Here is a 27,227-nt window from a genome sequence, read left to right as displayed (position 1 = left end):
TTGAACATAAAGAGTTTACTCAACAGTTCTCAGACACAGACACATTTTAAAATATGCTATATACCAGGCTAAAGTCTGTTCCTCATTATCAAAGACAGACAAATATGTTTTTGTCTGCTGGTTCAAGGAGTAAAAGAGAACACCTGTATTTAAAAACCAGGAAAGGGACTTGCCCTACACAGTACAACTCTGAGCATTTATTAAAACTGTCAAACTTCGGAAGAAGGAAAGACGATTGATATGGGGCTTCAGCAGTTCTAAAGGAAGTATTTAACATGGAAGATAATAAAATTAACAGCATAAAATAAAAGACAATAAATCACATATAACTCTTATTTTCCAGAGGCAATGGTAATGAAGCCACAAGCTCACATTTCTAGCCTCAAACACTGCAAGTTTTACATTATATAACCTGTCAAACTCTCTGAATGCACACAAAGGGGCATGTGTTAAGTGTTCTCCCTGCCTGGTCCCTTAATACCAAAAAGAAAAATCTAAGATGCAGCCCATGCAGTATAGTTATAAATAACAGTACACAGGAAACTGCTCTCTTGAGGTAAATCACCCATTAGCTTATAACAATTGAGGTTCAAAATTTAATCAAATATTTAGTACCATATCATTTACTTAAGACTCCATCCTAAAAATTCCTATTGCCCTCCAAAATACATACATGCATACATACTAATCTGAAAAGAATTCCAAGAAAAAAGTAAGCAAATACCTGAAGATTTTCAAAATACTTTCCCAGAAATGTCTCTGCACTTCACAAATACGTTGGCAGACAAAATATTCCCTAAAATATGCAAGGCACAATCAACCAGAGAACTCAAAATGTTTTGTGTATAAATTATAGATTCTCAATGTTCACATGATCCTATTTAGTACAGCTTAATTATACTTGGCTAATGGGGTAAAAAAGGATCCTAAGTTGGTATCCAAATGGAGAAAAAGGAAGCAATTTCCTCAAGAATTAGGAAATATTAGGAAACTTATGTAGAACTTCTACCATTCCCTATATTTTACTTCTGAGCAATGTTAAAAATAATTGTTCTGTGGGGGCCAGGGATTTAGCTCAGTGGCAACACGCCTGCCTTGCAAGCGCAAGGTCCTGAGTTCGATTCCCAGTACCAGAAAAAAAATTGTTCTATATATGCTGAAAACAAGAAGATAAATCCTAAATTAAATGACCACTAAAGTAGACATAAAAGTATCTATAAAATTGAAAATATCAGCAGGGCCTGGTGGCATACACCTATAACACCAGTACTCTGGAAGGCTGATGCAGAAGGCAAGTCTGAGCTCTGCCTGGTCATCAACTTAGCAACTTAGTGAGACAGCTGTCTCAAAAGAAAAAAGAAAAAGACTAGAAACACAGCTCAGTACAAAGGTTCTGTTCAATCCCAGTACTAGGAAAAAAAGAAAAAACAAAAATCTCATCACATAACATCACACAAGACTTTAAAATATACTACTTCTATTTGCATTATTAGAGATTTGCCAGTGAAATTAGTACACTAAAGTCAAAAGCATAATACATGTGCTTTTTTTTATTCTCTAAATAATAGATTGTATAGCTTAAATAAAAGATTGGATTGCTTAAATAAAGAACTTGATTTTACAGGCTCATAAATTTTAGTACTTAACTGCCAAGATTTCTGGGAAAATTTTTAAAAAGCGCTCTGGATCTCAACCAATGTTATTTCTCTGTGCTTTGTATATACAGTTAAAAGTTATTACCAAGGAAATTAACAGAGAAGAAAAGCAGACAATTCCCACAAATAGGAAAGTAAAACACTGTAACACCAAGGGGGAAAAAAACCTACTTAAGTACAAGAAACCTGAGGTAAGTGCACATTTAAACACCATGTAGCCATTTACCTTCACTGAATTCATTTAGCAACTCTTCCTTGGTCCAGTTACATGAAGTTATTAGAAAAAAGCCTTTTGCTTTCAACACCACAGAGAGAGATTTCACATATTGCTTCCTCTTCTCAATTGCATTGTCAGGATTAAGACTTATGGCATCAAAAGTCCCTTTGTCAATACAAATTTGAAATCCAGACAGCTTTGTAGAAAGATTCAAAAAGTCTTCTACCTATATTAAAAATCAATGTCTGTGTGAGAACAATTAACACAATCTTTATAGAATTTAAGTGACAACCTATAAAAAGTTATGGATAAAAGGGCTCATTAATTATGATGGTATTTTACATATAATAAACATATCTGCTATATTATAGTTAACTTTATGAGCTTCATTCCAAGATCATTAAAGCCAAGATTAGTAAGAGAGGTTGACGTTTCCTGAACATTTCAAATCTCTACAAATTTGGAAGCATATCAAAGCCCAATAATAGCAGCACATTATTAGCAGCTCACACTCCAGATTTATGAACATGTTGCTTGTCAAAAGTAAAATATTTACACTGGGCCAGGGATTTAGCTCAGTGGTTTCTGCCACCTGCTGCGCAAGTGCAAAGACCCGAGTTCGATCCCAGGTACCAAAAAAAAAAAAAAAATTTACATTGGGTATGGTGGTGCACTCCTGTAATCCCAGGACTCTGGGAGGTTGAGACAGGAGGATTGCAAATTCGAGCCCAGCCTGGGCAATGTAGCAAGATCCTATCTCAGAGTAAAATAAAAGGGCTGGAGATACAGCTCAGTGCAAATGCCTATCATTCCAACACCATTAAAAAAAAAAAAAGTAAAATATTTGACATATTTATCAAAATGACAAAATATATTTGGAACTCAGGAAATAAGATTTTTAGCTTATATTCCTAGTTGTGTGACCTAAAGTGAGCACGGTAAATCAGAAGTTCTTTTGCTTTGACTCAGTGGCTTGCAAAGCTACTAATGGATATATGAATGGTAGGAAGCTTAGAAATTAAATGACTGTTCAAACTATAATTACTTAAGTTGGTAAATATCCTGCACTTTAAATTTTTAGTCATACATCAGCATCCATTTCTCAATAACCTGATATAATTTAAGTATCTGAAACAGTGATCTGTATCAACTTTATACAGTAGTTTCAAAAATTTGCCAATGAATTTAACCCTGAACAGCTACTTTGAAAAACAAAATTAGCTCATGATTATTCATATAAATTTAATAAAGTAATCATAAATAGAATTTTATCTTAAACTGCTGTTGGCCTGGCATGGTGCCAATACACCTGTCATCCCAGCACTTGGGAGGCTGAGGCAGGAGGATCGCCATGAGTTCAAGGTCAGCCTAGACTACATCGTTAAGTTCAAGGCCAGCCTGAACTATACAGTGAGACTTGGTCTCAAAAAAAAAAAAATCTAAAACTCCGACTTAAATCATGTGGACACTACAAAGCATCCCTGCATTCAATCCCCAATATTGAAAAAAAAAAAGTAGATATTATGAATTTATATTAGAAGATGGGGTTTTTTCCTTTTCCTCATGTCCAAAGTATTTATTATACATGCTACTATTCTGAAGAACTAACTTTGGAGAAGCTTTCTCATCCTAAATATTTGAATAAAAGTACTCCTGTATTCAGCAAACATTTTGTAGGTACTTTCCAGATACAGGATTAACAGTGAATAAAACAGAGAGCACCTTTACTAGTCTACATACAGGGAGACAAATAAGTTCCTATAGTTGGAGTGTGTCCTCCAGAATAGATCACATGTTAATGGTATTTGGTTTTTATTGTTGTTGTTTATATTTTTGTATTTGTTTTGTTTTTGTTACTGGGATATGGAAGTGGGGCCTTTAGGGGGTCACTGGGTCATGAAGGTGCTCTCTTCATGAGTGGGTTAATGGCCTACTGAAGGTGTGGCTTTGTTATAAAGCAAGCTCCATCTGGCATGCTTGCTCTGTCTCACCATGTGTTCTTCACCACCAAATTATTATTCAGGAAGGTCCTTGCTATATGCTAGTGCCGTGGTGTTAAGACTTCCCAGCCTCTAGAACTCTAAGCTAAATAAACCTCTATATTTTATAAATTACCCAGCCTGTGGTATTCAGTTGTAACAACAGAAAACAGGCTAAGACATACACTGAACAAAGAAAATAAAAACAGTAATAACACAGTGAGTGACTGGGAAGACAATATTTTGGAAAAGGGTTCTGGAAAGTCCTCTCCAAAACGGTGATTATCTAGGGGCTGGGGATTTAGCTCAGTGGTTTCGCCGCCTGCTGCGCAAGCACAAGGACCCGAGTTCGATCTCCGGAACCAAAAAAACAAAACAGAAAAAAAAAAAGGTGATTATCTGAGCAGAGATCTGAATGATAATGATGAAGCAAACATGTTGGGGCAAGAACAGTCTGGGCAGAAGGCAACAGGTATAAAGACTCAAGAACATGTTTCAGGAACCTAGAGCCAGTGTGACTGGAGGACTGCATAAAGGGGGAAAGAAGAAATGAGGGACTTAGCAAAACTGGGTGTGGGGTTAGATTCCATTCTGAATGCAAAGAGAAGTCAATAGAGGGCTGTCAGCAAGGATGTGACATGAACTGCTGGGTATGGTGGCCATATGCTATAATCCCAGCACTGTGGAAAGCTGAGGCAGAAGGACTGCAAGTCTGAGACCGGCCTGAGCAACTTACCAATTGAGTAAGACCCCGTCTCAAAATTGAAAAAAATTTTTTAAAAAACAGGCTGAAGATGTAGCTCAGTGCAAAGGCCCTGCGTTTAATCTCCAGTACTACCAAAAAAAAAATTACTCTGGCTAGCCTGTAGTACATGGAATCGGGCTTCATGTGTAGAAATGGGGAGCTAACTAAAAAAGCTGCTTGCTGTGGTAGTTCTGTGGTAGTTTAGGCAAAAAACAATGGTAGCTCAGACCTGGCAGCTGAAAATATCAAGAAGTGTGCACATTCCTGATATATTCTGAAAATAAAAAAGAATTGGACATGGGCGCTTTTTTTCCTGCTTGTTTGAGCAGTTCAGGCTGGCCTTGAACTCACTATGTAGCCCAGGCTGGACTCAAACTCACAGCAGTTCTCTTGCTGCAGATTCCCACATGCTGGGATCAACAGCTTGGATATGGGATTTTAAAAGGAAGAATGAAGGCTGACTCCTTAAATTAGTGCAACAGGGTGAGCAGAGGTGAAAAAGACTGGCGAGAACAGATTTAAGAAGGAAACCAAGAGTTTCATTTTGGACTCATTAATTTGAGAGAATGTTAACCATCCAAGTAGAATTTATAATAATAGGCATCTTTTTTTTTTTTTTTTGGTACTGGGGATCGAACTCGGGTCCTTGTGCTTGCGCAGCAGGTGGCAAAACCACTGAGTTAAATCCCCAGCTATAGGCATCTTTTATACACTTCTAAAGCTCAGATGAGAAGACTGGACTAGAAACACAAAGTTAGCAGTCTTTATCTCACAGATCTTAGGACACAAGAAAAATGATTTTTGGCAACATTACACTATATTAAGCATTTAAAACTTTTTCATATGGTTAATCCATAGTGAGGTATTATTTGTATGTTCTTGCAAACACTGAGGGAGATAGTGTATGAACACATACTTATTTAAGAAGAGGAGTAATTTCTCTAAAGTGATTTTTTTTTTTTTAGAGACAGGCTCTTGCTACATAGTTCAGGCTGGCCTTGAACTCACTATGTGGCCCAGGTTAGCCTTGAACTCACCACAATCCTCCAGCCTCAGCCTCCAGAGTACCGGGATTACAGGCATGTGCCACCACACCCAGGTGAATTTTTAATGCAATTACTGTCAAATGTTTCAATTTAGATTACTTATGATTGATTATTAATTTATAAGTTCTTTTTTTTTTTTGGTACCGGGGATTGAACTCGGGTCCTTGCGCTTGCACAGCAGGCGGCAGAAACCACTGAGCTAAATCACCAGCCCCAAATTTGTAAGTTCTAAGATGTCAACAGATTAGTGTATTTTAGAAACATTTAAGCTTTATAACTTCTATTACAAATAAAATATTATAGTAATTTAAATAGTAGTTACCTTCAGTTTAATGTTAGATAACCCTTCTTTCTCTATAATACTTCCAGAAAGCTGAATTGCAGAAGGAGAATAATCAATTCCAGTAATATCAGAGAAGCCAAATTTTGCCTAGAGACAGAGAAACAATTTTATACTTTAGTTTAAAAGTTTTAGTATGCTTTGCCTATGTATTACCATATTCCTTTAGTACTGAGTTGTTTTAATTTTGTTATAGATCAAATGATACATAATATTCCACATCTACAATGTTTAAAATTTATTGTAGAATCTAAATAGAAACCAAAAGTTTAAGTTTATATATGACTATTCATTTGTTTTTATAATATTTTATTTCTTTTTCAAAAAGAAATCATTTTCTCAAAGATAATGAAAATGTATGAATAAACCCTCAGGCCAAAAAATATAATATTAACTGCTGATGCTGCTATACCACAGTTCACACATAAATTTTATTTAACTCAATTAAATTATATGAATAAATTAAATGTATATATAGTAAGTTATTGATTTTAAATATTTTCCTTCAGTGTAATTATAAATTATTCAATTCTCTGCCAGTCACGTGATTATTAGCCAGCCTATATTTGTACTCATTTTGTAAATATTCCACACATTCTATTAAATCTTTACAAAAAATCTGTGAGGTAGACTCAGCAGATACGAATATCCCACAGAGTTCAAGAAGGCCCACTGGACTTGGGAGTTTTGCTCTTTACTAATCATTGAGCCTTCTAGGATATGTGGTACCTGTGGCAAAAGCATGGAGGCTTCTGTTTTTCACCCCACTCCCTAACTATGCTGAACATTTTTAGACTGAGGCTAAAAATAATTTAAAAGGAAATAGGAAAAACAAAAGAAGTTGCAAAGTACAATGTGGCCTGAAATTCCCTTGGTGCTACTGCTTACTAAATGGTTACTTCCTTCAAAAACGGAACTACTGTACCTCATGCAATAAAACTAACCTAGTCTTGTCAACCCTAAGTGACTTATACCTAATCTGAACTCAAGGAACACCACACCAATTATTTTCCACAGACCATTTGCTCCTTTTAATTATTTTTAGCTGGAAGGGGTCTAAAATCCCCTTTGTTGATGCCAACTCCTTACCCTGTTAGCTGTCTCCCTCTCTACTTTTGGAGATTTTCGTTTTTTTTAAATTTCCCTCAATTACTTCTCTAACAGACCTAGATGATTCTACCAATTCTTACCAATTCAAAGCTTCTGCCATACCTATTTATTCTTATAATACAACTTATAAAAATCATATGTAGATGTTTTAAGTTCCTAGAACAATCACTTGGAGCCTCAAACTATCTTCATTGTTCACATTCAATTTCTGGCACTCAGAAAAAAATAAGCAGACATTAAAGGAAAGAACAAATGATCAAAAAACCTTTGGGAGAAACTGACATTTGAAACAGACCCCAAAGGAGAGCCAAATAAAAGAATTATCAGAAACAGATTTTATAAAGCATCTGAAATAAATGACAGTGACAAGCTGGAGAATTTTGGCAGAGAATTGAAGACTTTTTTTTCTTGCAGCAGGGTCTCACTATGTAGTGCAGGCTGGTCTTGAACACGCAGTGATCCTTCTGCCTCAGCCTCCCAAGTGCTGGGATTACAAGCGTGTGCCACCACATTCAGCTGAGAACTTTAATAATGAACCAAACAAATGACAGAACTGAAAAATGCAGTAATTAAGAGAATCAAGAATGGGACTGATAGCAGGTTAGACACAGTAAAAAACAAAACAAAACAAAAAAAACTTTTTAAAGAAGTAGTAAAGAAAAATCAGAAACTATTTCAGTTAAACATAGAATGACAAAAGGATGGGGAAAAAAACAACCTAAAAGATCTAGTATGACACAGAATATAAAATATTATACACACACATTCGTGTCTCACATACAGAGGTAGTCTTGCTAAATTGCCCAGGCTGCCTTGAATTTGCTATCCCCATACCTCAGCCTCTGGAGTAGCTGGGATTACAGGCATTTACCACTGTGCCTGGCCACCAATTACTCTCTCTCTCTCTCTCTCTCTCTCTCTGTGTGTGTGTGTGTGTGTGTGTGTGTGTGTATGAGAAATCTGAGGAGACGAAATGAGAATGGGCAGAAGAGAAAATGTCATGTGGCTGAAAATTTTCCAGTACTGACAATACTACACACTGAAGAAACACTATAAATTTTAAGTAGGATAAAAATAAAGAAAACCACATCTAGGTATATCATAGTATATGTGATGAAAAATAAAAACAGAAAACTCTCAAAAGCATCTAGGGGGTGGGGATGAGGTTGCTACACTTGATCTTACCCAAAAGGCAGAGAAGCAATGGGATGAGGTTTACAAGGGGACAGATTACCTTCAAACACCCAACAGGCCTTACAGCTGACAATACGTTATAAAAACTGAAAGCCAGAAGAAAATGAAAGAAAAGTACCAATCTAATCGCTTCTCGGCCTTTTGGCTAAGATCAAGTGTAGAAAAGTACCAATCTAAAATTCATTAATAAAAATATCCACTAAAAAGGTAGGAAATGAGCCAGGCTTGATGGCACATATCTGTTATCCCTGAACTCCGGGAGGATGAGGGAATAAGATTATAATTTCAAGCCCAGCCAGGGCAATTTAGCAACTTAATAAGATCCTGTCTCAAAATAAAAGGTAAATAAAAAGGGTTAGGGATATAGTTCAGTGTGGAGGCCCTGCGTTCAATCTGCCCGGGGGCGGGGGGGGGGGATTGGCAAGGCACAGTGGCAAATGCCTGTAATCCCAGCTACTCCAGAGGCTGAGGTATGGGGATAGCAAGTTCAAGGCCAGCCTGGGCAATTTAGCAAGACTCTTTCACTAAGTAAAATTTTTTTTTTTTTTTGGTACCAGGGATTGAACTCGGGTCCTTGCGCTTGCGCAGCAGGCGGCGAAACCACTGAGCTACATCCCCAGCCCAAAGTAAAATTTTTTAAAGGCTAGGGATGTAGTTCAGTGATAGAGTGCTTGCCTACCATACACAGGCCCTGAATAAACAGCACCACCTATTAAATTTACTTGCCAAAAAAAAAGAATTTAAAATCTCTGGGGAGAGTCAGGTGTAGTGGTGCACACCTGTAATCCCAGCACTGAGGAGGCTGAGGCAGCTCACCATAAGCTTGAGGCCAACCTGGACTACATAGTGAGTTCAAGACCAACTGAACTACATTGCAAGACTGTCTCAAAAAACCAAAAATAAATAAATTAAATAAAATCTCTGAGGAATGTTAGTGTGCACCTGTAATCCCAGCTACTTAAGAGGCTGAAAGGAGAAGATCACAAGTTCAAACCCAGCCTAGCCAATTTAGCAAGATCCTCTCTCAAAATAAAATATTAAAAGGGCAGGGAATGTAGCTCAGTGCAAAAGCCCTGGGTTCAACCTCCAGTGCTACAATTAATTAATCAATTAATTCTCTGAATCAGCAGACTTTCTATAAAGGAACAGATAATAAACATTTTGGCTTTGCCAGCCCTATAGTCTGTTTTAACTATTCAGCTTTACCACTGAAGCATTTACACAGCCATAGACATCATGTAAATATGGTTGTATTTCAACAATATTTATAAAAACAAGAGAAACCCAGACTGAACAGCTATCCTTTAGTTTGCTAAACTTGATTCTAGACCCAATTTCCAACCTTCAGACAATACAGAGGTCAAAGAACATTGTTAAATGATAATAGAGATGCAATTAGAAAATCCACACTATGGAAAAACATTTGGGACAAATAAACTTCCTTCTACAACAAATTCATTGTAAAGTTAAATAAAAAATGCAGAGAGAACTTACAAGGCCTTAACAGACATATAAACTAATCACAGTGTGTGGAATCAATAGTAGAACAAAGATGAAAGCAGAAAAAGACATGAACTTTAAGACAGATCAATATATATGATCAAAATTTTGGGGGGAGTACCGGGGATCAAACTTAGGACCTTGTGCTTGCCAGGAAGGTGGCAGAACCATTGAGCTAAATCCCTGGCCCTTAAATGATCAAATTTGATCAACAGAGAGAAGTAATTTTTAGAAAATGAACAGAAGCTTAGAAACCTGTGGCACAGGGCTGGGGATTTAGCTCAGTGGTTTCACCACCTGCTGCGCAAGCACAAGGACCCGAGTTCGATCCCCAGTACCAAAAAAAAAAAAAAAAAGAAAGAAACCTGTGGCACAATTTTTAAAAAGGACTAACAATAATGGTTTTTTGGGCTGGAGATCTAGCTCAGTGGTGGGGCCGCCTGTCCCACAAGTTCAAGGACCTGAGTTCAATACCTGGTACCAAAATAATAATAATGATAATAATAATAATAATAATAATAATGGTTTTTTTCTTGTTTTGTTGGGGTTTTTGAGTACTGGGGATCAAACCTAGAGCCTCATGCATGGTAAGAAACACTCTACCACTGAGCTAAACTTTCAACTACTTCAGAAAAAATATTAGAAGAGGGCCGGGGATTTAGCTCAGTGGAACCATGCCTGCCTCGCAAGCACAAGGTCCAGAGTTCAATCCCCAGTACAAAAAAAAAAAAAAAGAAAAAGAAATAGGGGCAAAAATATAACAAATTTGTATAAAGGCATAAGCTTATATATTTAAAAAGTTCGGTGAACAACAAATAGGATAAACATAAAAGAAATCCAAGCAGTAGCACATCATAAGCAAAATGCTAAAAAAAAAATTAAAAACAAAATCTTGAAGGCACCCAGAAAAATGACACATTATTTATAGCAAAACAATTCAAATGACTGCAGAAACAAGAGGTCACTAAGAAATGAAATAATATTATTAAAATATTGAAAGAGTTAGCTCAGAATTCTATATTCAGCAAAAATATCCCTCAGTAAATGAATCTGAAATAAGCATATTCTCAAATGAAAGCAAACTAAGAAATCTGTTTCCAGTACATCTCCCTAAAATATCCCTAAAGGAAGTTCTTTAGACAGAGGGGAAAAAAACAACAACTTGGGAGATGAAGAATAAAGGAAGAGCAGTAGAATAAATATCTAGGTGAATATAATTACTCTTTTTTCACTGAGTTCTTTAAAATCCAACACTTAAAAGTAAAAATTACAACATCTGATGAGATTTTTAATCCACATAAAGGTTAGATTTAGGGCTGGGGATTTATCTCAGTGGTTCTGGCGGCTGCCTCGCAAGCACAAGGTCCCAAGTTCAATCCCAGGTACCGAAAAAAAAAAAAAAAAAAAAAAGGTTAGATTTACAATAACTATAATATAAAGAGGTTTAGAAGTTGAGGGTAGCTTTGTTGAAGAGTGCTTGCCTAGCATGTGAAAACCTATCTCTACACAAAAACTTACAAATTTTCAGAGCAGCATTTTATAATAGCCAAAAAGTGAAAACAACGTAAATATCCATCAGTCAATGCACTGAAAAACAAGTGGTGTATCATCCAAACAATGGAATATTACAGTATTTAGCCATAAGAGAATAAAGCCTTAACATACTACAACATTGATGAACTGTAAAAACATTATGCTAAGTGAAGGAAGCCAGACAAAAGGCTGCATATGAAATGTCCAGAATAGACGAATCCAGAGAGGCAGAAAATAGATTAATGGTTGCCTGGCTGCCTCACCCTCCCAAGTGCTTATATTATAGGCATACGCCACCATGCCTAGCTTGGAAGACAAAAATCTTTTAAAATTAAGATAGTGGTGATGGTTGCATGACTTTATGAATAAACTAAGAAGCGATGAATTACATACTTTAGAAGGGTGAATTTTATAGTACAGGAATTATATCTCAATTTAAGAAAAAAGTTAGAATGAGTTTATAATTACCATTAAAACTCAAAGCAAAGAAAACTACAAAGGTAAGAAACATCACACAGGGGTCGGGGATTTAGCTCAGTGGTTATGCCGGCTGCCTCACAAGTACAAGGACCCAAGTTCAATCCCCAGTACCAAAAACAAAAAGAAAAAGAAACATTATACAATAAAAAAGGGTTAACTTGGGCTCGGGATTTAGCTCAGTGGTGTCATACCTGCCTCACAAGTGCCAGGTCCTGAGTTCAATCCCCAGAACCAAAAAACAAAAGGGGTTAACTCAGCAGTACACACACACACACACACACACACACACACACACACACACACAAATCCTAAATGTGTATGTTCCTAATAGAGCTTCAAAATACATGAAGCAAAAAGTGACAAAAATGACAGGAAAAATAGACAAACCCACAATCACAGTTAGACACTCTTCAATACTGATGGAGCTAAACAAATCAACAAAGATACAGAACTAAACACCACCAAATAAATGAATCTATTTAACATTTATAGGACATTCCACTCTATATAAGCAAGATACATACTTTTTCCAAGTACATATGAAACATTCACCAAAATATATCTTGGATCATAAAACAAGCCTTCACAAATTTAAAAGAAGTGAATTCATACAAAGCATGTTCTCTCTGCATAAATGAATTAGACTACATACTACAGACAAAAGACAACAGAAGTGCTGCAGATGTAGTTTAGTGGTAGAGTATGGCCTAGTCTCTGGGTTCAGTTCCCAGTACCAAGAGAAAGAGACAACGAATGATCAGAAAAAATCTCCAATACCTGGAAATTGAACGATAGAATTCTTAATAATTCTCAGAGAAAAGAAGAAAAATGAAATACAGAAGACTTGTACTGAATGAAAGTAAAAATATGACAGCAAAATGTTTGGGATGCAGTAATTCTTACAAATAAACAGCACTATGACATTCAACATTTATTAGAAAATAAGTCTCAAATCAATAATTTATGCTTCTACCTTAAGCATAAAAAGGTGCAAAATGAATTAAAATCAAGAATGAAAATAAATTAATTCAATGAAATTAAAACAGAGAAAGCCAACAAAAATAAAAGTTGGTTCTTAGAAAAGACTTAAAAATAATAACCAATTTCTAGCATCACTGTAAAAGAAAGAGAGAAGACACAAGTTACTAATACTAGGAATGAAAGAATTATCACTACATATCATACCAACATTAAAGGATAATAAGAGAATACTATGCAGAACTCTAGGCACATAAATTCAAAATGGACTAATTCCTTAAAAACCACAAAAACTATGTAAAGTCATTCAATTAAAAGCAAGACCCAGCACTGGGGAGGGGGTGGGGGAGGCAGGAGGATCACTGCAAGTTCGAGGGTAGCCTGGGCTACATAGTGAGTTTAGGGCCAGCCTGAACTACAAAGCGAGATCCTGTCGCCAAAAACCGAAACAAAACAAAATGAATAAAATCAAGAGCCTGAATAATACTATAACTATTCCAGAACTTGAATTCATATTTTTAAATTTCAGATTAAAAATCTCCAGGGTAAGGACTGGGGGGTGTAGCTCAATGTACAGAACTTGCCTGGCACGCACAACACCCTGGGGTCAATCTCCAGTACCTGAAAAAAAAAAGGAGAAAAGGGGGAGAGGGAGAGTAGGAAAGAGGGAGGGAGCAAGAGGAGGAGGAAGAGGAGGAGAGGAAAAGTAGTAGCAGTAGTAGAAGTAGCAGTAGTAGTAGTAGTAGTAGAGAAGAAGAGGAGGAGGCGGAAGGGGGAGGAGGAAAAGGAGAAGGAAGGTACAAAAGCACCCGAATGCATGTTCAACTCCATTACCCATTAGAAAAATATATTAAAACTATGATCTAATGCTACTATATATATTTTAGAATGGCTAACACAGAAAACAGGAAAATACTGGCAATTCCAAATGCCAGCCAGGAAGCAGGCCAACTGGAACCAGCATATATTACGTGTGTGTATATGTATGTATGTATGTATATATATATATGAAAAATTTACAAAATGATACAACTGTTTCGTGCTGCACACATCATGAATGACTACAGGGGGCGGAGATTTAGCTCAGTGGTTCCACCCGCTGCCTTGCAAGCACAAGGTCCCGAGTTCGATCCCTGGTACCAAAAACAAAGCAAAACATCATAAATGACTACAGGGAGTTTTGCAGCAGCCTCAGTTCACCAGATTTGGAAACTGAAGTTTATCTCATGGGGAGCTTAAAATACTATAGATGGTATCTCTAGGAGAAGTACCAAAATGGACTAGTTACTCTCATAGCAGGTAATGCTAAAAATTATTCTGCTGAGCTCCAAAATGGCGCCACTGTTATGAAAAACCAAGGTTCAATGATTTGAGATCTGTGGCCCAGAGTGGATGAGTTTCACTTTCACCACAACAGTCTTCACAAATTCTCTCCAAGCAGTCACCTATCATAGAGCTATTGAAGTTACAGTGAATAGACCCCAGGAACCCAGAAGAGAGAGGGAGCCAGCACTTTACTGATGGCTTGGCTGATGAAATAGACTCACAATTACCCTAACCTCCCTACTCTACAAAACAAGTGAGTCACGCAACCTGGGGATTCAAAGAAGTTGAAAGCAGAAAAGAGTAGGACACACTCATTCCACACACTAGTTATCAGTAAACAACAGTGCTGTAACACCTTTGAGTGATGGCACTGTGGGGAGAGAAAAGGCTTGCTCAACACAGAAGAAAATAAGTTGCCCAGTCCACCCATATACAATGGGAGTGCTGCATTTGTGGGACATCCAGCATGCTACCTACAATTCTTGGCGGGCTCCCACAGGAAGGCCCCCAGCCCTCCTGGCTGGAGACTGCAGAAAGCAGGGAGACCCAAGAGTGCAACAAAAACGTGGAGAACTTAGTGGAGCGGAGAAGATCTGTGAAAGGAAAGACAAAGACTAGTGCCAAGTCAGAGAGTGACTCAGCGAGCCAGAACAGACCAGACACCCTCCTACTGTTTCCCCAAACAATGAAAAGTCCTGAGATTCCATGAGGTCCTGCCAACTGCCCCACGGTAGCAGAAGGGGAGCTCTGCTGAGCCTGGGGGCAGCTCGAGTTACGAGTTACAAGGATGGAGCTGAGAAAGATAGACAGGCAGAGAACAGTGAACGGTGCTTGGGCCAGTGGCCTCCTGGTCATATACTAGGCAAAGAAACCCTGTGGAGGGACGACATGGAGACATCTGTGGCATTTGCCCCCTAAACCAATTCAAGAAATCAGATGCATGGAAGCTCGGAATGGGTCACACCCAGAACACAGCATGCAATCAGGACACAGATTCAAAGGGAGAAACAAGAAACAGCCTTTATGGCTTAAAGCAGGCATTCCCCTGGCCCACAGGGGGAAACTGCCTGGTTGCTCACAGACTGACACCAGTGTAGAGGAAGCTGTGTGGACACTCTGAGTTAGTGCTATTGCAACTGTATGAAGTGAGAGAGCTAATCAAATTAAATTAAATAGGTCGAAAGAGTAAATAATATCTCTTACCAAATAAAGCCAAGAACACATCACTGGAAAAGAGAACCTAACTAAAGAGATCTTCAAACCAACGACAAACTTTCTTCATTCTACCCTTGACCATGACCCTCTGCATGCACATGTATACACACACACACACACACACACACACACACACACACACAAACCATGAAAAAACAAGGCAACAAAATGCCTCCAAAGTCTCCCAACTCTCCCAAAGCCTTTCCAAGGGGCACCAATGGACTGGAAATCAAACACCAGATAGCTAAGCTACACAAAATGATTCTAGAGGAAGCAAAGAAACTCAGAGAACTCAAAGATGACATAACCCAAAAGACAATGGAACTATCAGACAAATTGAGCAATATGGTTATGGGACAAACAAAAAATTGGAAGAGTCAACCAACGTGGTTTAAAACATAAATGACAGGGCCGGGGATTTAGCTCAATGGTACCACACCTGCCTCGCAAGCACAAGGTCCTGAGTTGGATCCCTGGTACCAAAATTTAAAAAAACCATGAATGACAAATTTACCAAAGAAAGAGACTTGATGAAAAAGTGTCAAAACAGAAATCCTGGAGATAAAGAATTCTATTGAATTCATAAAGAGCAGAAATGACCAGGGGCTGGAGATTTAGCTCAGTGGTTTCGCTGCCTGCTGCGCAAGCTCAAGGACCCGAGTTCGATCCCTGGTACAAAAAAAAAAAAAAGAAATGACCAATGTGAAGATAGGGTTTGAGAAATCAAGGACAACATGGAATCACATGATGATGCATTCAGAGAAATCTTAAAAACAGTAAGAGAGCAAGAAACATTCATCCAACAGCTATGGTACTAGATGACACTAAGAAGACTAATCTAAGGCTAACTAGAGTTAGAATTCAGACAACATACATGGAATAAAAAATTCTGTTTACAAAAATCATAACAGAAAACTTCTCAAGTATGAGGAGAGAACTCAATACACAGGTAAGTGAGGCTTACAGAATGCCAAATAATTACAATGAAAAAAAAAAAAGCTCTCCACAACACGATAGTCAAAATCCCAGAAGTCCAACACAAAGAGGAATCTTAAAAGCTGTCAGAGAAAAGCAAAAAGTCACTTATAAAGGTAAACCCATTAGAATTACAGCAGACTTTTCAACACAAACTTTCAAGGCCAGGAGAGCCTGGAGTAAAGTGTTTCAAGCCCTAAAAAAAAACACCTTCCACCAACACAGACTAATATATCCTGTAAAACTTTCAAAATTGATGGAGAAGTAAGGATATCCCACAACAAAGAATGCTTTAAGAAATGCATGACTACCAAATAAGCAGTCCAAAAAATACTCAAGAATATCTTAGATGGAGACAATGAAGCCAAAAAAGCCAAAAAGTCAGATAAAATGAATATATCATGTAATGTGAGTAAACAAAAAGGGAAAAAAATTAAAGAGTCAACCACAGAAAAAGAATGCAACAAGAATAAATCAATACTTCTCACTAATAACTCTCAATGTAAATGGCCTCAACTCCCCAATTAAAAGACACAGATTGGCAGACTGGATCAAAAAATAAACCCAATAGTCTGCTGCATTTGACAGACTCATCTAACCCTAAAAAGAAATTCATAACTAAAGATCAAAGGATGGAAAACAATATTTCATGTGCCAGGACCCCAAAAGCAACCAGGGGTACCAATGTTATTCTCAAAGTAAACTTCAAGCTAAAACTGATCAGAAGAGACAAAGGTCACTACACACCAGTATTAGCTAAGGGAACAATCCAACAGGATATATGCACCAAATATTGATGTGCTAACATCATAAAAGGAACACTATTATATATAAAAAATCAAATACATACCAAAACAATCATACTGGGTGACCTCAATGCCCCATTTTCACAAACAGATCAACTAAACACAAACTTTTTTTTAAAAGCTGAACTATACTTTCAACAAATGGACTTAACAGATACCTAGTGTTCTACTATATTGTAAAAGAACACATTCTTCTCAGCAGCACATGAAACTTTCTCTAAAATATAACCACATAGACTGCCAGGGATTTAGCTCAGTGGCTCCACACCTGCCTTGCAAGTGCAAGGTCCTGAATTCGATCCTCAGTACCAAAAAATAAAATAAAACCACATAATAATCCATAAAACCTGCTTAAATAAATACAAAAGAATCAAAATCATCCTATGTATACTATCAGATCAAAGCACACTGAAAGTAGAAATCAGTTGCAAAAGAAACCACAGATAAGGCTGGGGATTTAGCTCAGTGGTTTCGCTGCCTGCTGCACAAGCACAAGGACCTGAGTTTGATCCCTGGTACCAAAAAAAAAGAAACCACAGATATTTTACAAATGTCTAGACAATAAATAAAATATTCTTGAACACTCAGTGGGTCACAGAAGAAATCAAGGAAGAAATTAAACAATTCCTAGAGTCAAACAATAATGCCAGTACAACACACAGAAATGAATGGGATACAATGAAAGCATTCCTAAGAGTGAAGTTCATTGCAGTGAATGCTCATATTAGAAAAACAGAGCAAGCTCAAAATAAATAACCTAATGATACACCTCAAGATGCTAGATAAGCAAGAAGAGTCCAAACTCAAACCTAGTACAAGGAGAGAAATCATAAGGATCACAGCAAAAATTAATGAAATTGAGACTAAAAAAATACAAAGAAAAAATAAATCATAAGCTGGTTCTTTGAAACCATAAACAAAAGAGACAAATCATTAGCCAAACTTATCAAAAGAAGGAAAGACCCACATTCATGCAATTAGAAATGAAAAAGGTAGGGCCGGGGATTTAGCTCAGTGGTTTCGCCGCCTGCTGCGCAAGCACAAGGACCTGAGTTCGATCCCTGGTACCAAAAAAAAGAAATGAAAAAGGTAATATCACAACAGACACTGCCAAAATCCAGATCGTTAGCAACTACTATGAAAATCTGTACTCTAATAAATTGGAGAATTTTGAAGAAATCAACAAATTCCGAAACTCATATGAATTACCAAAAATGAACCAGAAGACATAAAAACTCTAAATAATCCAATAATAGGCAATGAAACTGAGGTATTAATAAAAAACCTACAAACTAAGAAAAGTCCTGGACCTGAAGGATTCACTGCCGAATTCTACAAGACCTTCAGGGAGGATATAATGCCAATACTCTTCAAACTCTTTAATGAAATTCAAAGGGAAGACATACTTCCAAACTCATTCCTGGAAACTAGCACTACCCTAATTCCAAAACCAGACAATGAGCCAACTAAAAAGAAAACTATATGCCAATTTATTTAATGAACATAAATGCAAAAATCCTCAACAAGGAGCTGGGGATTTAGCTCAGTGGCACCTCACCTGTCTGGCAAGCGCAAGGTCCTGAGTTCAATCCCCGGTACCCAAAAAAAAGAAAGAAAGAAAAAATCCTCAACAAGTTACTAGCAAAATAGAATGCAACAAATCATCAGAAAGATCACACATCATGACCAATAGGCTTCATCCCAGAGATACAAGTATATAGTTCAACATATACAAATCAGAAAATATAATACAACACATAAACAGAAACAAGGACAAAAATCACAGGATCATCCCAATAGATGCAAAAAAAAAAGCCTTTGACAAAATCCAACATCCATTTATCATAAAAACCCTGAAGAAAATAGGTATAGAAGGACCTTATCTCAATTTGATAAAGCCATTTATGACAAACCAATGGCCAACATTATATTAAATGGGGAAAAGTTGAAAGTTTTCCCTCTAAAATCAGGAACAAGACAAGAATGTCTATTATCACCACTCTTGTCACATATAGTACTCGAAATACTCTGCCTCGCAAGTGCAAGGTCCCAAGTTCGATCCCCAGTACCAAAAAAATAAAAGAAAGGAGGATGTCAAATTTTCATTATTTGCAGATGACATGATCCTTTACATAGAAGAACTAAAAAATTCCAATAAAAGATTCCTAGAATAACCAAATTTGGCAATGCAGCAGGATAAAAAATCAACACACAAAAAATCAATAGCATTTCAGTACACAAATAATAAACCCACCAAGAAAAAAATTAGGAAAATAATACCATTCAAAAGAGCATCAAGAAAAATTAAATACTTACGAATTAACCTAACCAAGAAAGTGAAAGATCTCTATAATGAAAAACTACAGTACTCTGAAAAAGTACATTGAAGAGGACATCGGAAAATTGAAACTATCCTCTGTTCTAGTAAAGATAAACGTATTTCCGCTAGAGAAATTAAACTTATGTTCATATGTAAACCTATATATGTGTTTATAAAGTTTTATCTATAATTGTCAAAAACTGCAATAAGAAAATGTCCTTCCACAAGTACATGGATAAACAAACTGTGATATTAACTACACAAAAGAATGCTTCTAATTAACAAAAAATATTGACCATTGATATATGCAAAAATGTAGATAAACCTCAAAAATATTGACTCAGAAAGGTTGCTTCAAAAAAGATACTTCCCAGTCAGGTATGGTAACGCATGCCTGTAATCCCAGCATTCGGGAGGCTGAGGCAGTAGGATTACTGTGAGTTCAAGGCCAGCCTGAACTATATAACAAGACTCTGTCTCAAAAAAAATGAAAAGATAATTCCCATTTAGTTTTACAAGGCCAGCCTAATCTTTTTTTTTTTTTTTTTTGGTATCAGGGATCAAACTCTGGTCCTTGTGCTTGCAGGACAGGGGGCGTGGAACCACTGAGCTAAATCCCCGGCCCCCCAGCATAATCTTGATAGAAAAACTTTACAAGAATATTGCAAGTAAGGAAAATTACTGGCCAATCATGAATCTATATAAATCTAAACAAATTATTACCATATCAAATCCAAAATATATAAAAATAATACACCACAATCAAAATTGGTTCCTCCAGGAATGGAAGACTGTTTTGACATTTAACATTTAATAATAAATCACTAAAATTATCTCTCAAAATGTCAATAAAGGGCCAGGGATTTAGCTCAGTGGTGTCACACCTGCCTTGAAAGCACCAGGTCCTGAGTTCAATCCCTGGTACCAGGAAAAAAATGTCAATAAAAAATTGAGGATGGTTGTTTAACTCATATAGCCCAAGCTTCATGTGTTCAAAGCTCTAGTTTTAATCCCCACTACTAAAAAACTAAAAATAGATAAGAAAAATAAAATAAATTGAGGATCCTCAAATCTAAAATAAAAATCAATATATTAGCGGAATTTTTAAAAATCATCTGATCATCTCAATAGCTAGCAGAGAAAGCAACTGATCAATTCAATACCCATTCATGATTAAATTCATAACAAATTGGAAGTAGAAATTTCCTCAATAAAAATTATGTGAAAACCTAGATTAATATTATTGATGAAATATTGGAAGCTATCTCCTTATCAGAGGCAATGTTACAATGCTATCAATATCCCTTCACAATTTCTGTACATTTTTTTTTGGTACCGGGTATCGAACTCAGGTCTTTGCGCTTGCGTAGCAGGCGGTGAAACCACTGAGCTAAATCCCCAGCCCCCTTCTGTACAATTTTAATTCAACATTGTACTACAGAGTATATAGCATTTTATTGTTTTTTGGGTTTTTTTGGTACCGGGGATTGAACTTGGGTCCTTGAGCTTGCGAGGCAGCCAATGGAACCACTGAGCTAAATCCCCGGCATATAGCATTTTATTAGTACATGTTCACAGTACACAGTGATTACATCTCTTGTGGGGAGTTGGCACATGTACACAGTACATCTTAATTCCTTTTTTTTTCCATCCTATACCCCTTCCCTACCCTCCCTGCTCCAACTTAGTCCCCTTCTCATTTGCAAAAGCTCTATTTTCATCATCATTTTTTCTTTCATTTCTTTTTTTTAATAAGATACTGATTAGAAACAAAACTATTATGTGCACATGACATTATTGTAAGTATACAAAATCCAAGAGAATCTATAAGTAAACTACTGCAATTACTGAATACATGATCAATATAAAAACCTGTTACTACTTTTATATACTAGCAATAAACTACTAGAAAATAAAATTTTTAAAGTATGATAATAACATCCAAGTAAAAAATCAAACACCTAGAAATGAATCTAATAAAAGATATGGAAGTTCTCTACAGAGAAAACTATAAAACATCACTGAGAGAATAAATGACCCTAATAAATGGAGAAATACATCATACATACAGATTCATATATTCTACTATAAAGATATAAGTCCTTCCTAAGTTGATCCATTGATACACCACATCCCAATCAAAATCTCATTCTTCTCACACCTATTGAAGTGGTAAATTCATTCTAAAATTTAAATAAACATTCAAAGAGCTAGTTACTAATAGCCAACATAAAAGTGTAAAAGAGATCAATGATGGAGAACTTACTATGAAAACTTATAACACTAGAAGAATTAGGAAAACATGGCATCAGGATAAAGATAGACAGACTTTTAAAGGAACATATGAAGGAACATATACTATATGACATGACGAATGACAGAGTTACTGCAGTGCAGTGGTAGAAACACAAGATGCTTCAATAAATGGTGCTGGATTATCTGGATATTCATAGGGAGAAATACACCTCACACCATACACAACAATGGGGAATGGGCTGGGCATGGTGGTGCACACCTGCAATCCAAGCACTTGGGGCTGAGGCAGGTGGATTGCCTCGAGTTCAAGGCCAGCCTGGACTACATAGTTGAGTTCAAGGTCAGACTGAACTACATAGTGAGAACCAGGTTCAAAAAGAAAACAATGAATGGGGAACTAAACACGAGAAAGAAATAATGAAGTTTGGTGAAGCAATATAGGAAAATATCTTTATGACTCTTGGTAGGCAAAGATTTCTTAAATGGTATTCAAAAGCACTAACTATTAAAAAAACAGGGCTGGAGATGTGTAGTTCAATGGTAAAGTACTTGCCTACAATGCACAAAGCTCTGGGGTCATTCCACAGTATGCAAAATAAATATGTACACACATACATACAGATGTACAATTATATAAAAAGCTTTAGCAAAATCAAAAAATTTCTGTTCATCAAAAGATTGTAGAAGTATGTAAATAGGGAAGGGTGGAGGGGTGAAGGGCGCACAGGTAATGGGGAAAAAATAAGAACCAAGATCCATCATGTACAGGTACAAGCACCCAAAGATAAATGTAAATGTATTGTATACCTAAAATGTACCAATAAAAGAATTCAAGCAAAAAAAAAAAAAAGATTGCATTAAGTAAAAAAGGGCACGACACGTACCAAAAACATTTGCAATATCAAAGTTGTGTACCCAAGTGGCAAATAAGCACATGAAACGATGCTCAACATCATTAGTTATTAGGAAAATGTAAATTAAACCCCTATGAGAAACCACTACACCTGTGTCAAAAACAGCTGACCTATAATGTCAGAAGTCAAAATAGTGGTTTACCTTTCAAAGGGAATGAGAAGGAAAGGGCCCAAGAAGGGTACCATAGAAGCAGTGCAGGCAATGTTTTATTTCTTGAGCAGGCTAGTGAGAAACTCAAAGGTATTCATTTTGTAAGAGCTCTACACTTGAAGTTGGCATGGTGGCACACACCTGTAGTCCCAGCCTTTTAGGAGGCTGAGGAAGGAGGATCACCACAAGTTCAAGGCCAGCCTGAGCTACATAGTGAGTTCAGGGTCAGCCTGAACTACATAACGAGACCCTGTCTCTACACTTGTGACATGGTCACTTTTCAATATATATTATACTTTATTTAATAAGTCCATATCAGGGCCAGGGATTTAGCTCAGTGGGCCCACCGCCTACCCAGCAAGCACAGGGTCCTGAGTTTGATCCCTGGTACCAAAAAATTAAAAACTTAAAAATAAAATAAAATCTCATTTAATAAGGCCAGCATAACCTACCACCAAAAGCTGACAGGAACATCACAAGAAAAGTAAACTATAGGACAATGTCTATCATGGACAAATGGATAAAGCTGTAAAAATCCTAAACAAAATATTAAATCGAATCCAGTGATATATATAAATTGGGTTTACACTAATGCACTAAACATTTGAAAATAGATCGATCTAATTCTTCAACAATAGACTAAAAAAGAAAAATCATGATTATCTCGATACAGGAAACAAATACCTGATAACAAGATTTGTAAGAAATATATATAAATACATATCACCTTAGCTAAGTAAAAAAAAATAGAAGGAAATTTCCTTAATCTGATATGGAGTTATCCACAAAACAAACCTGTAAGTTAACATCACACTTAAGAGTGAAATATTGCAAGATTGTCTGAAAAGGGGAAAAAAGTCAAGGATTATATTACCACTTCTTTTCAACATTCTAATGGAAGTCCCAGACAGTGTAATAGGGGACAAAAGTTATAAAAGATTGAAAAGGAAGAAATAAAATTAAAATTACTCCCAATGTACATAATTACATAGAATCTACAAACTTTTAGTCTCAAAGGATAAATCTTTTGCCTTTACAAGCAAACTATTAAAACCTAAAGAATATACAGATAAAAACAAGAGATGAATAAATAAAACCGGTACAGTTGCAAAAGGAAACCTATACAGCAGTGAACTTAACTTCTATTATAAACAACTTGATTCAATCTCAAAGAATGTTGAAAGACCTAAGAGTATGTACTGAAGAGTTTCACTTACACACTCAAAAACAGGCAAATTTGGGGCCGGGGATTTAGCTCAGTGGTTCCGCTGCCTGCCTCACAAGCAAAAGGTCCTGAGTTCAATCCTCGGTACCAAACAAAAACAAAAACAAAAACAGGCAAATTAAGCTATGAAGTTAAGGGCCACGGATTTAGCTCAGTGGCGCTGCACTTGCCTCATAAGTGCAAGGTCCTAAGTTCAATCCCTGGTACCAAAAAAAAAAAAAAGCTATGAAGTTAAGACCCATCTTGGCTAATGGTTACAGGACAGTGGCTACTTTTAGAGACATAAGAAAAATGACTTCACACGTCCTCGATATCTGACACTATAAACCCCCAACGGGAGCCCACACACAGCCCCCAATATATCTATTATCACACACATCAAGCTATAGCTTAACTTGTCATTCTGTTCTCTATTATCTATAAACAATTCAAGCACAAGACTTAAATTTTCATGTTTTCAGTGCCTAGCATGAAGCTTAGCTCACAGCAATCACTCAATACATTCCACTTTTATGTATATATGCTTACAAATTAGACCATAAAACCATTTAGGATGAAGCCTAAGTCTTATTTTTCCTCCAAAGCAATGAGCACACTACAGGCATAACATAGTGATAGCTAGTAGTGCAACTTGTACCAAAACTCAGTTCCATGGACAAAATGCTCTTTTCAAACCACATGATCACCTGATTTCATACTTGAATTGCAAACAATCATTTTTCTTTTATAAATACAGATTTGAGTTAGAAGAAACCAATTAAGATCACCTAGCCATGGCTGGTCCGATGCTAATGGGTTATCAGAAGTCATGAACATTAGTGTCACTAAAGTTGGTATACAACCCCCCACTACTAAATTTGACTGGCTTAAAAAAAAAAGATCTCCTAGCCAAGGGGCTGGGGATTTAGCTCAGTGGTTCCACTACCTGCCTCAAAAAAGTGCAAGGGCCCGAGTTCGATTTCCAATACCAAAAAAAAGATCACCTAGCCAAAACTTAGAGTAGCCTGTGCATGTTTAAGGGGATCGCCAGAAGAACCAGGACTAGGATTCAGATTCCCTGGCTTCTCTTTTAGGGCTTTTAGTCATAATCCTAAAAGACACAAACCCAAACACCATCATCCTAAATGCTGAAATCCCAAAAGATCAAAATTCCTGAAGTATAAAATACTAAAAGATCAAAATCCCAAAAATATACCTCCAAAAATTTTTAAATTATTTAAAAGACACTTATTTACATTTTTAAAGATTTCTAAACATAAACATGACAATAATTCATAGGCCACTTTATGTAACAAAACAGGTATTAATAACATACATACTTTGCAAGCATAATTACTGATATACTAATGAAAGATGCACTAGGTTAACAGTTTATGAGCAGACAAATCATATTCACAAAGAAATCAAAAAATGAAATGTATAAACACAAAACACTATGGTTGGTAATTGTGTGGCCAGCTTTATAGCTGCCATCACCTGAAATACATACTATGAAGGACAAGCTAAATCTTGAGAAGATAGATAAGAAAGTGCAATGGGTCAGCACCACATATGCAGTTGCTTAAAGAGATCAAGAAGTTCCCCTCACCCCCATTTTTTTAGTGGTGCTAGGGATTGAACCCAGGGAGTACTGAGCTACAACCCCTTCTTTTAAATTTTGAGACAGGTTCTTGCTAAGTTGCCCAGGCTGGCTTTGAACTTTCAGTCCTCCTGCCTCAGCCTCTTGAGTAGCTGGGATTACAAGTATGCACCACCATATCTGGCAAGAAATATTATCTTTCACAAGTACAGGCATACCAAAGGAAATTGCTTCATTTATCAAGGAAGTTTCAATGTTTGTATGTACAGCACAATACTTATAAAAAAAGTCAATGTTGTGATAATGCAGTTTTGCAGAATCAAATAGGAAAAAAAGCACAAATCAAATAAAAAGAATTCTCTAAAAGTCTTTATACAATTTATACCTCTGGTGTTGACAATGATACAAATATGAGATACAGAGTATAAGAAAGTATAAAAAATGCAACCTAGGGCTCTACAGCTCAGTGAGAGAATGCTTGCCTCACTTGTGCAAGGCCCTGGTTTCCATCCCCAGCATCACATACACACAAAAATAATGCTGAAAATTTAAAATAGGAGAAAAAAAACTAAAGGAACAAAACATAAAACTTCAACATATGAAAAAAGTGTATTACAGGGATAAACTATGGGCAAAATATATGAAGACAGACTGTAAATCCTGACCAACTTTCAAGATCATTAACTATATTTTGAAGTTTCACATTAAGATAAATAGGTTCTGGGCCAGGGATTTAGCTCAGTGCCATGGCGCCTGCCTGGCAAGCAAGCGTAAGGTCCTGAGTTTGATCCCCGGTACAAAAAAAAAAGGTTCTTTTTAAGGCATGGCTCTTCTTGGAAAATATATTCACATTCATTTTTTCCCCCCCAGTACTGGGGATCAAACTCTGTGCTTGAAAGGCAGGCGCGATGCCACTGACCTAAATCCCTGGCCCTGACATTCATTTTCAATGTGATGTTGCTATTTTTGCAATTCTACTATGATTCAACATACAATGACATGATCATTTCCTGTTAAATTTGTCCATCTGCTCCATGCTTCTGTGCTGTTTTGGTACACAGAAATCCATTCTGCATGCATTCATATCCAGACCACAGCTTTGGCAGAAACAACACTGGCTATGGAATGAACAGCAACACCACTGCATTATCTTCTTATCCTACTGGGCATGTCCAACAAGTCAGTAACTTCATTAGCTTCTTCAAACAAAGCATACCTCTCTTTTTTTCTTTTCTTTCTTTCTTTTTTTTTTTTTCTTTTTGGTACAGAGGATCGAACTTGGGACCTTGCACTTGCTAGGCAGGCGGCGGAACCACTGAGCTAAATCCCCAGCCTGTTTGCTTTCTATTTTGAGATAGTCTTGCTATATAGTATAGGCCACCCTGGGATTTGCTATGTAGCTCAGGATGACCCTGAACTCATGATCCTCCTATCCTAGCCTCCTGAGTGCTGGGATTACAGATGTGCACCACCACACCTGGCTCTGACTTGGGTTTTTTTTGGGGGGGGGGGGGCACCGGGGATCATATTCAGGACTTGCACTTGTGAGGGAGGCCTGGAGCCACTGAGCTAAATCCCCAGCCCCTGTGACTCTAATTTATTAAAAACTGCTGGAATTTCATCAGCTGGAAGGAATGCCAAAAATGACAAATGACAGATTTAAAGTTAAGTTTTCATCATTGC

General features: G+C 36.8%; 1 protein-coding gene and 1 pseudogene across 2 annotated transcripts in view; one reads left to right on the top strand and one right to left on the bottom strand.

The window, feature by feature from the left end:
• Eef1akmt2 (EEF1A lysine methyltransferase 2) overlaps window positions 1-27,227 on the bottom strand; it is a 37,806-nt gene that overhangs the window by 4,946 nt on the left and 5,633 nt on the right. The window contains exons 4-6 of one of the 2 annotated variants that reach the window (XM_087185622.1): window positions 5,965-6,072; window positions 1,882-2,098; window positions 725-796 (exon numbers count right to left, since the gene is read on the bottom strand). In XM_087185622.1, the coding sequence (XP_087041748.1) occupies window positions 735-796; window positions 1,882-2,098; window positions 5,965-6,072 (387 nt within the window). In that variant the 3' untranslated portion in view covers window positions 725-734. The remainder of the gene's footprint in view (window positions 1-724; window positions 797-1,881; window positions 2,099-5,964; window positions 6,073-27,227) is intronic. The other variant, XM_004838756.4, reaches the window with a different exon arrangement.
• On the top strand, window positions 8,412-8,565 carry LOC147825716 (U2 spliceosomal RNA; annotated as a pseudogene).

The sequence above is a fragment of the Heterocephalus glaber genome, unplaced genomic scaffold (assembly GCF_053883595.1).
Source record: "Heterocephalus glaber isolate CG9 unplaced genomic scaffold, H.glaber_assembly_v1.0 deba00001497, whole genome shotgun sequence".
Classification (NCBI taxonomy): Eukaryota; Metazoa; Chordata; class Mammalia; order Rodentia; family Bathyergidae; genus Heterocephalus; species Heterocephalus glaber.
Note: the sequence above shows the minus strand (reverse complement) of the source record. Positions and strands in the feature narration are given on the sequence as shown.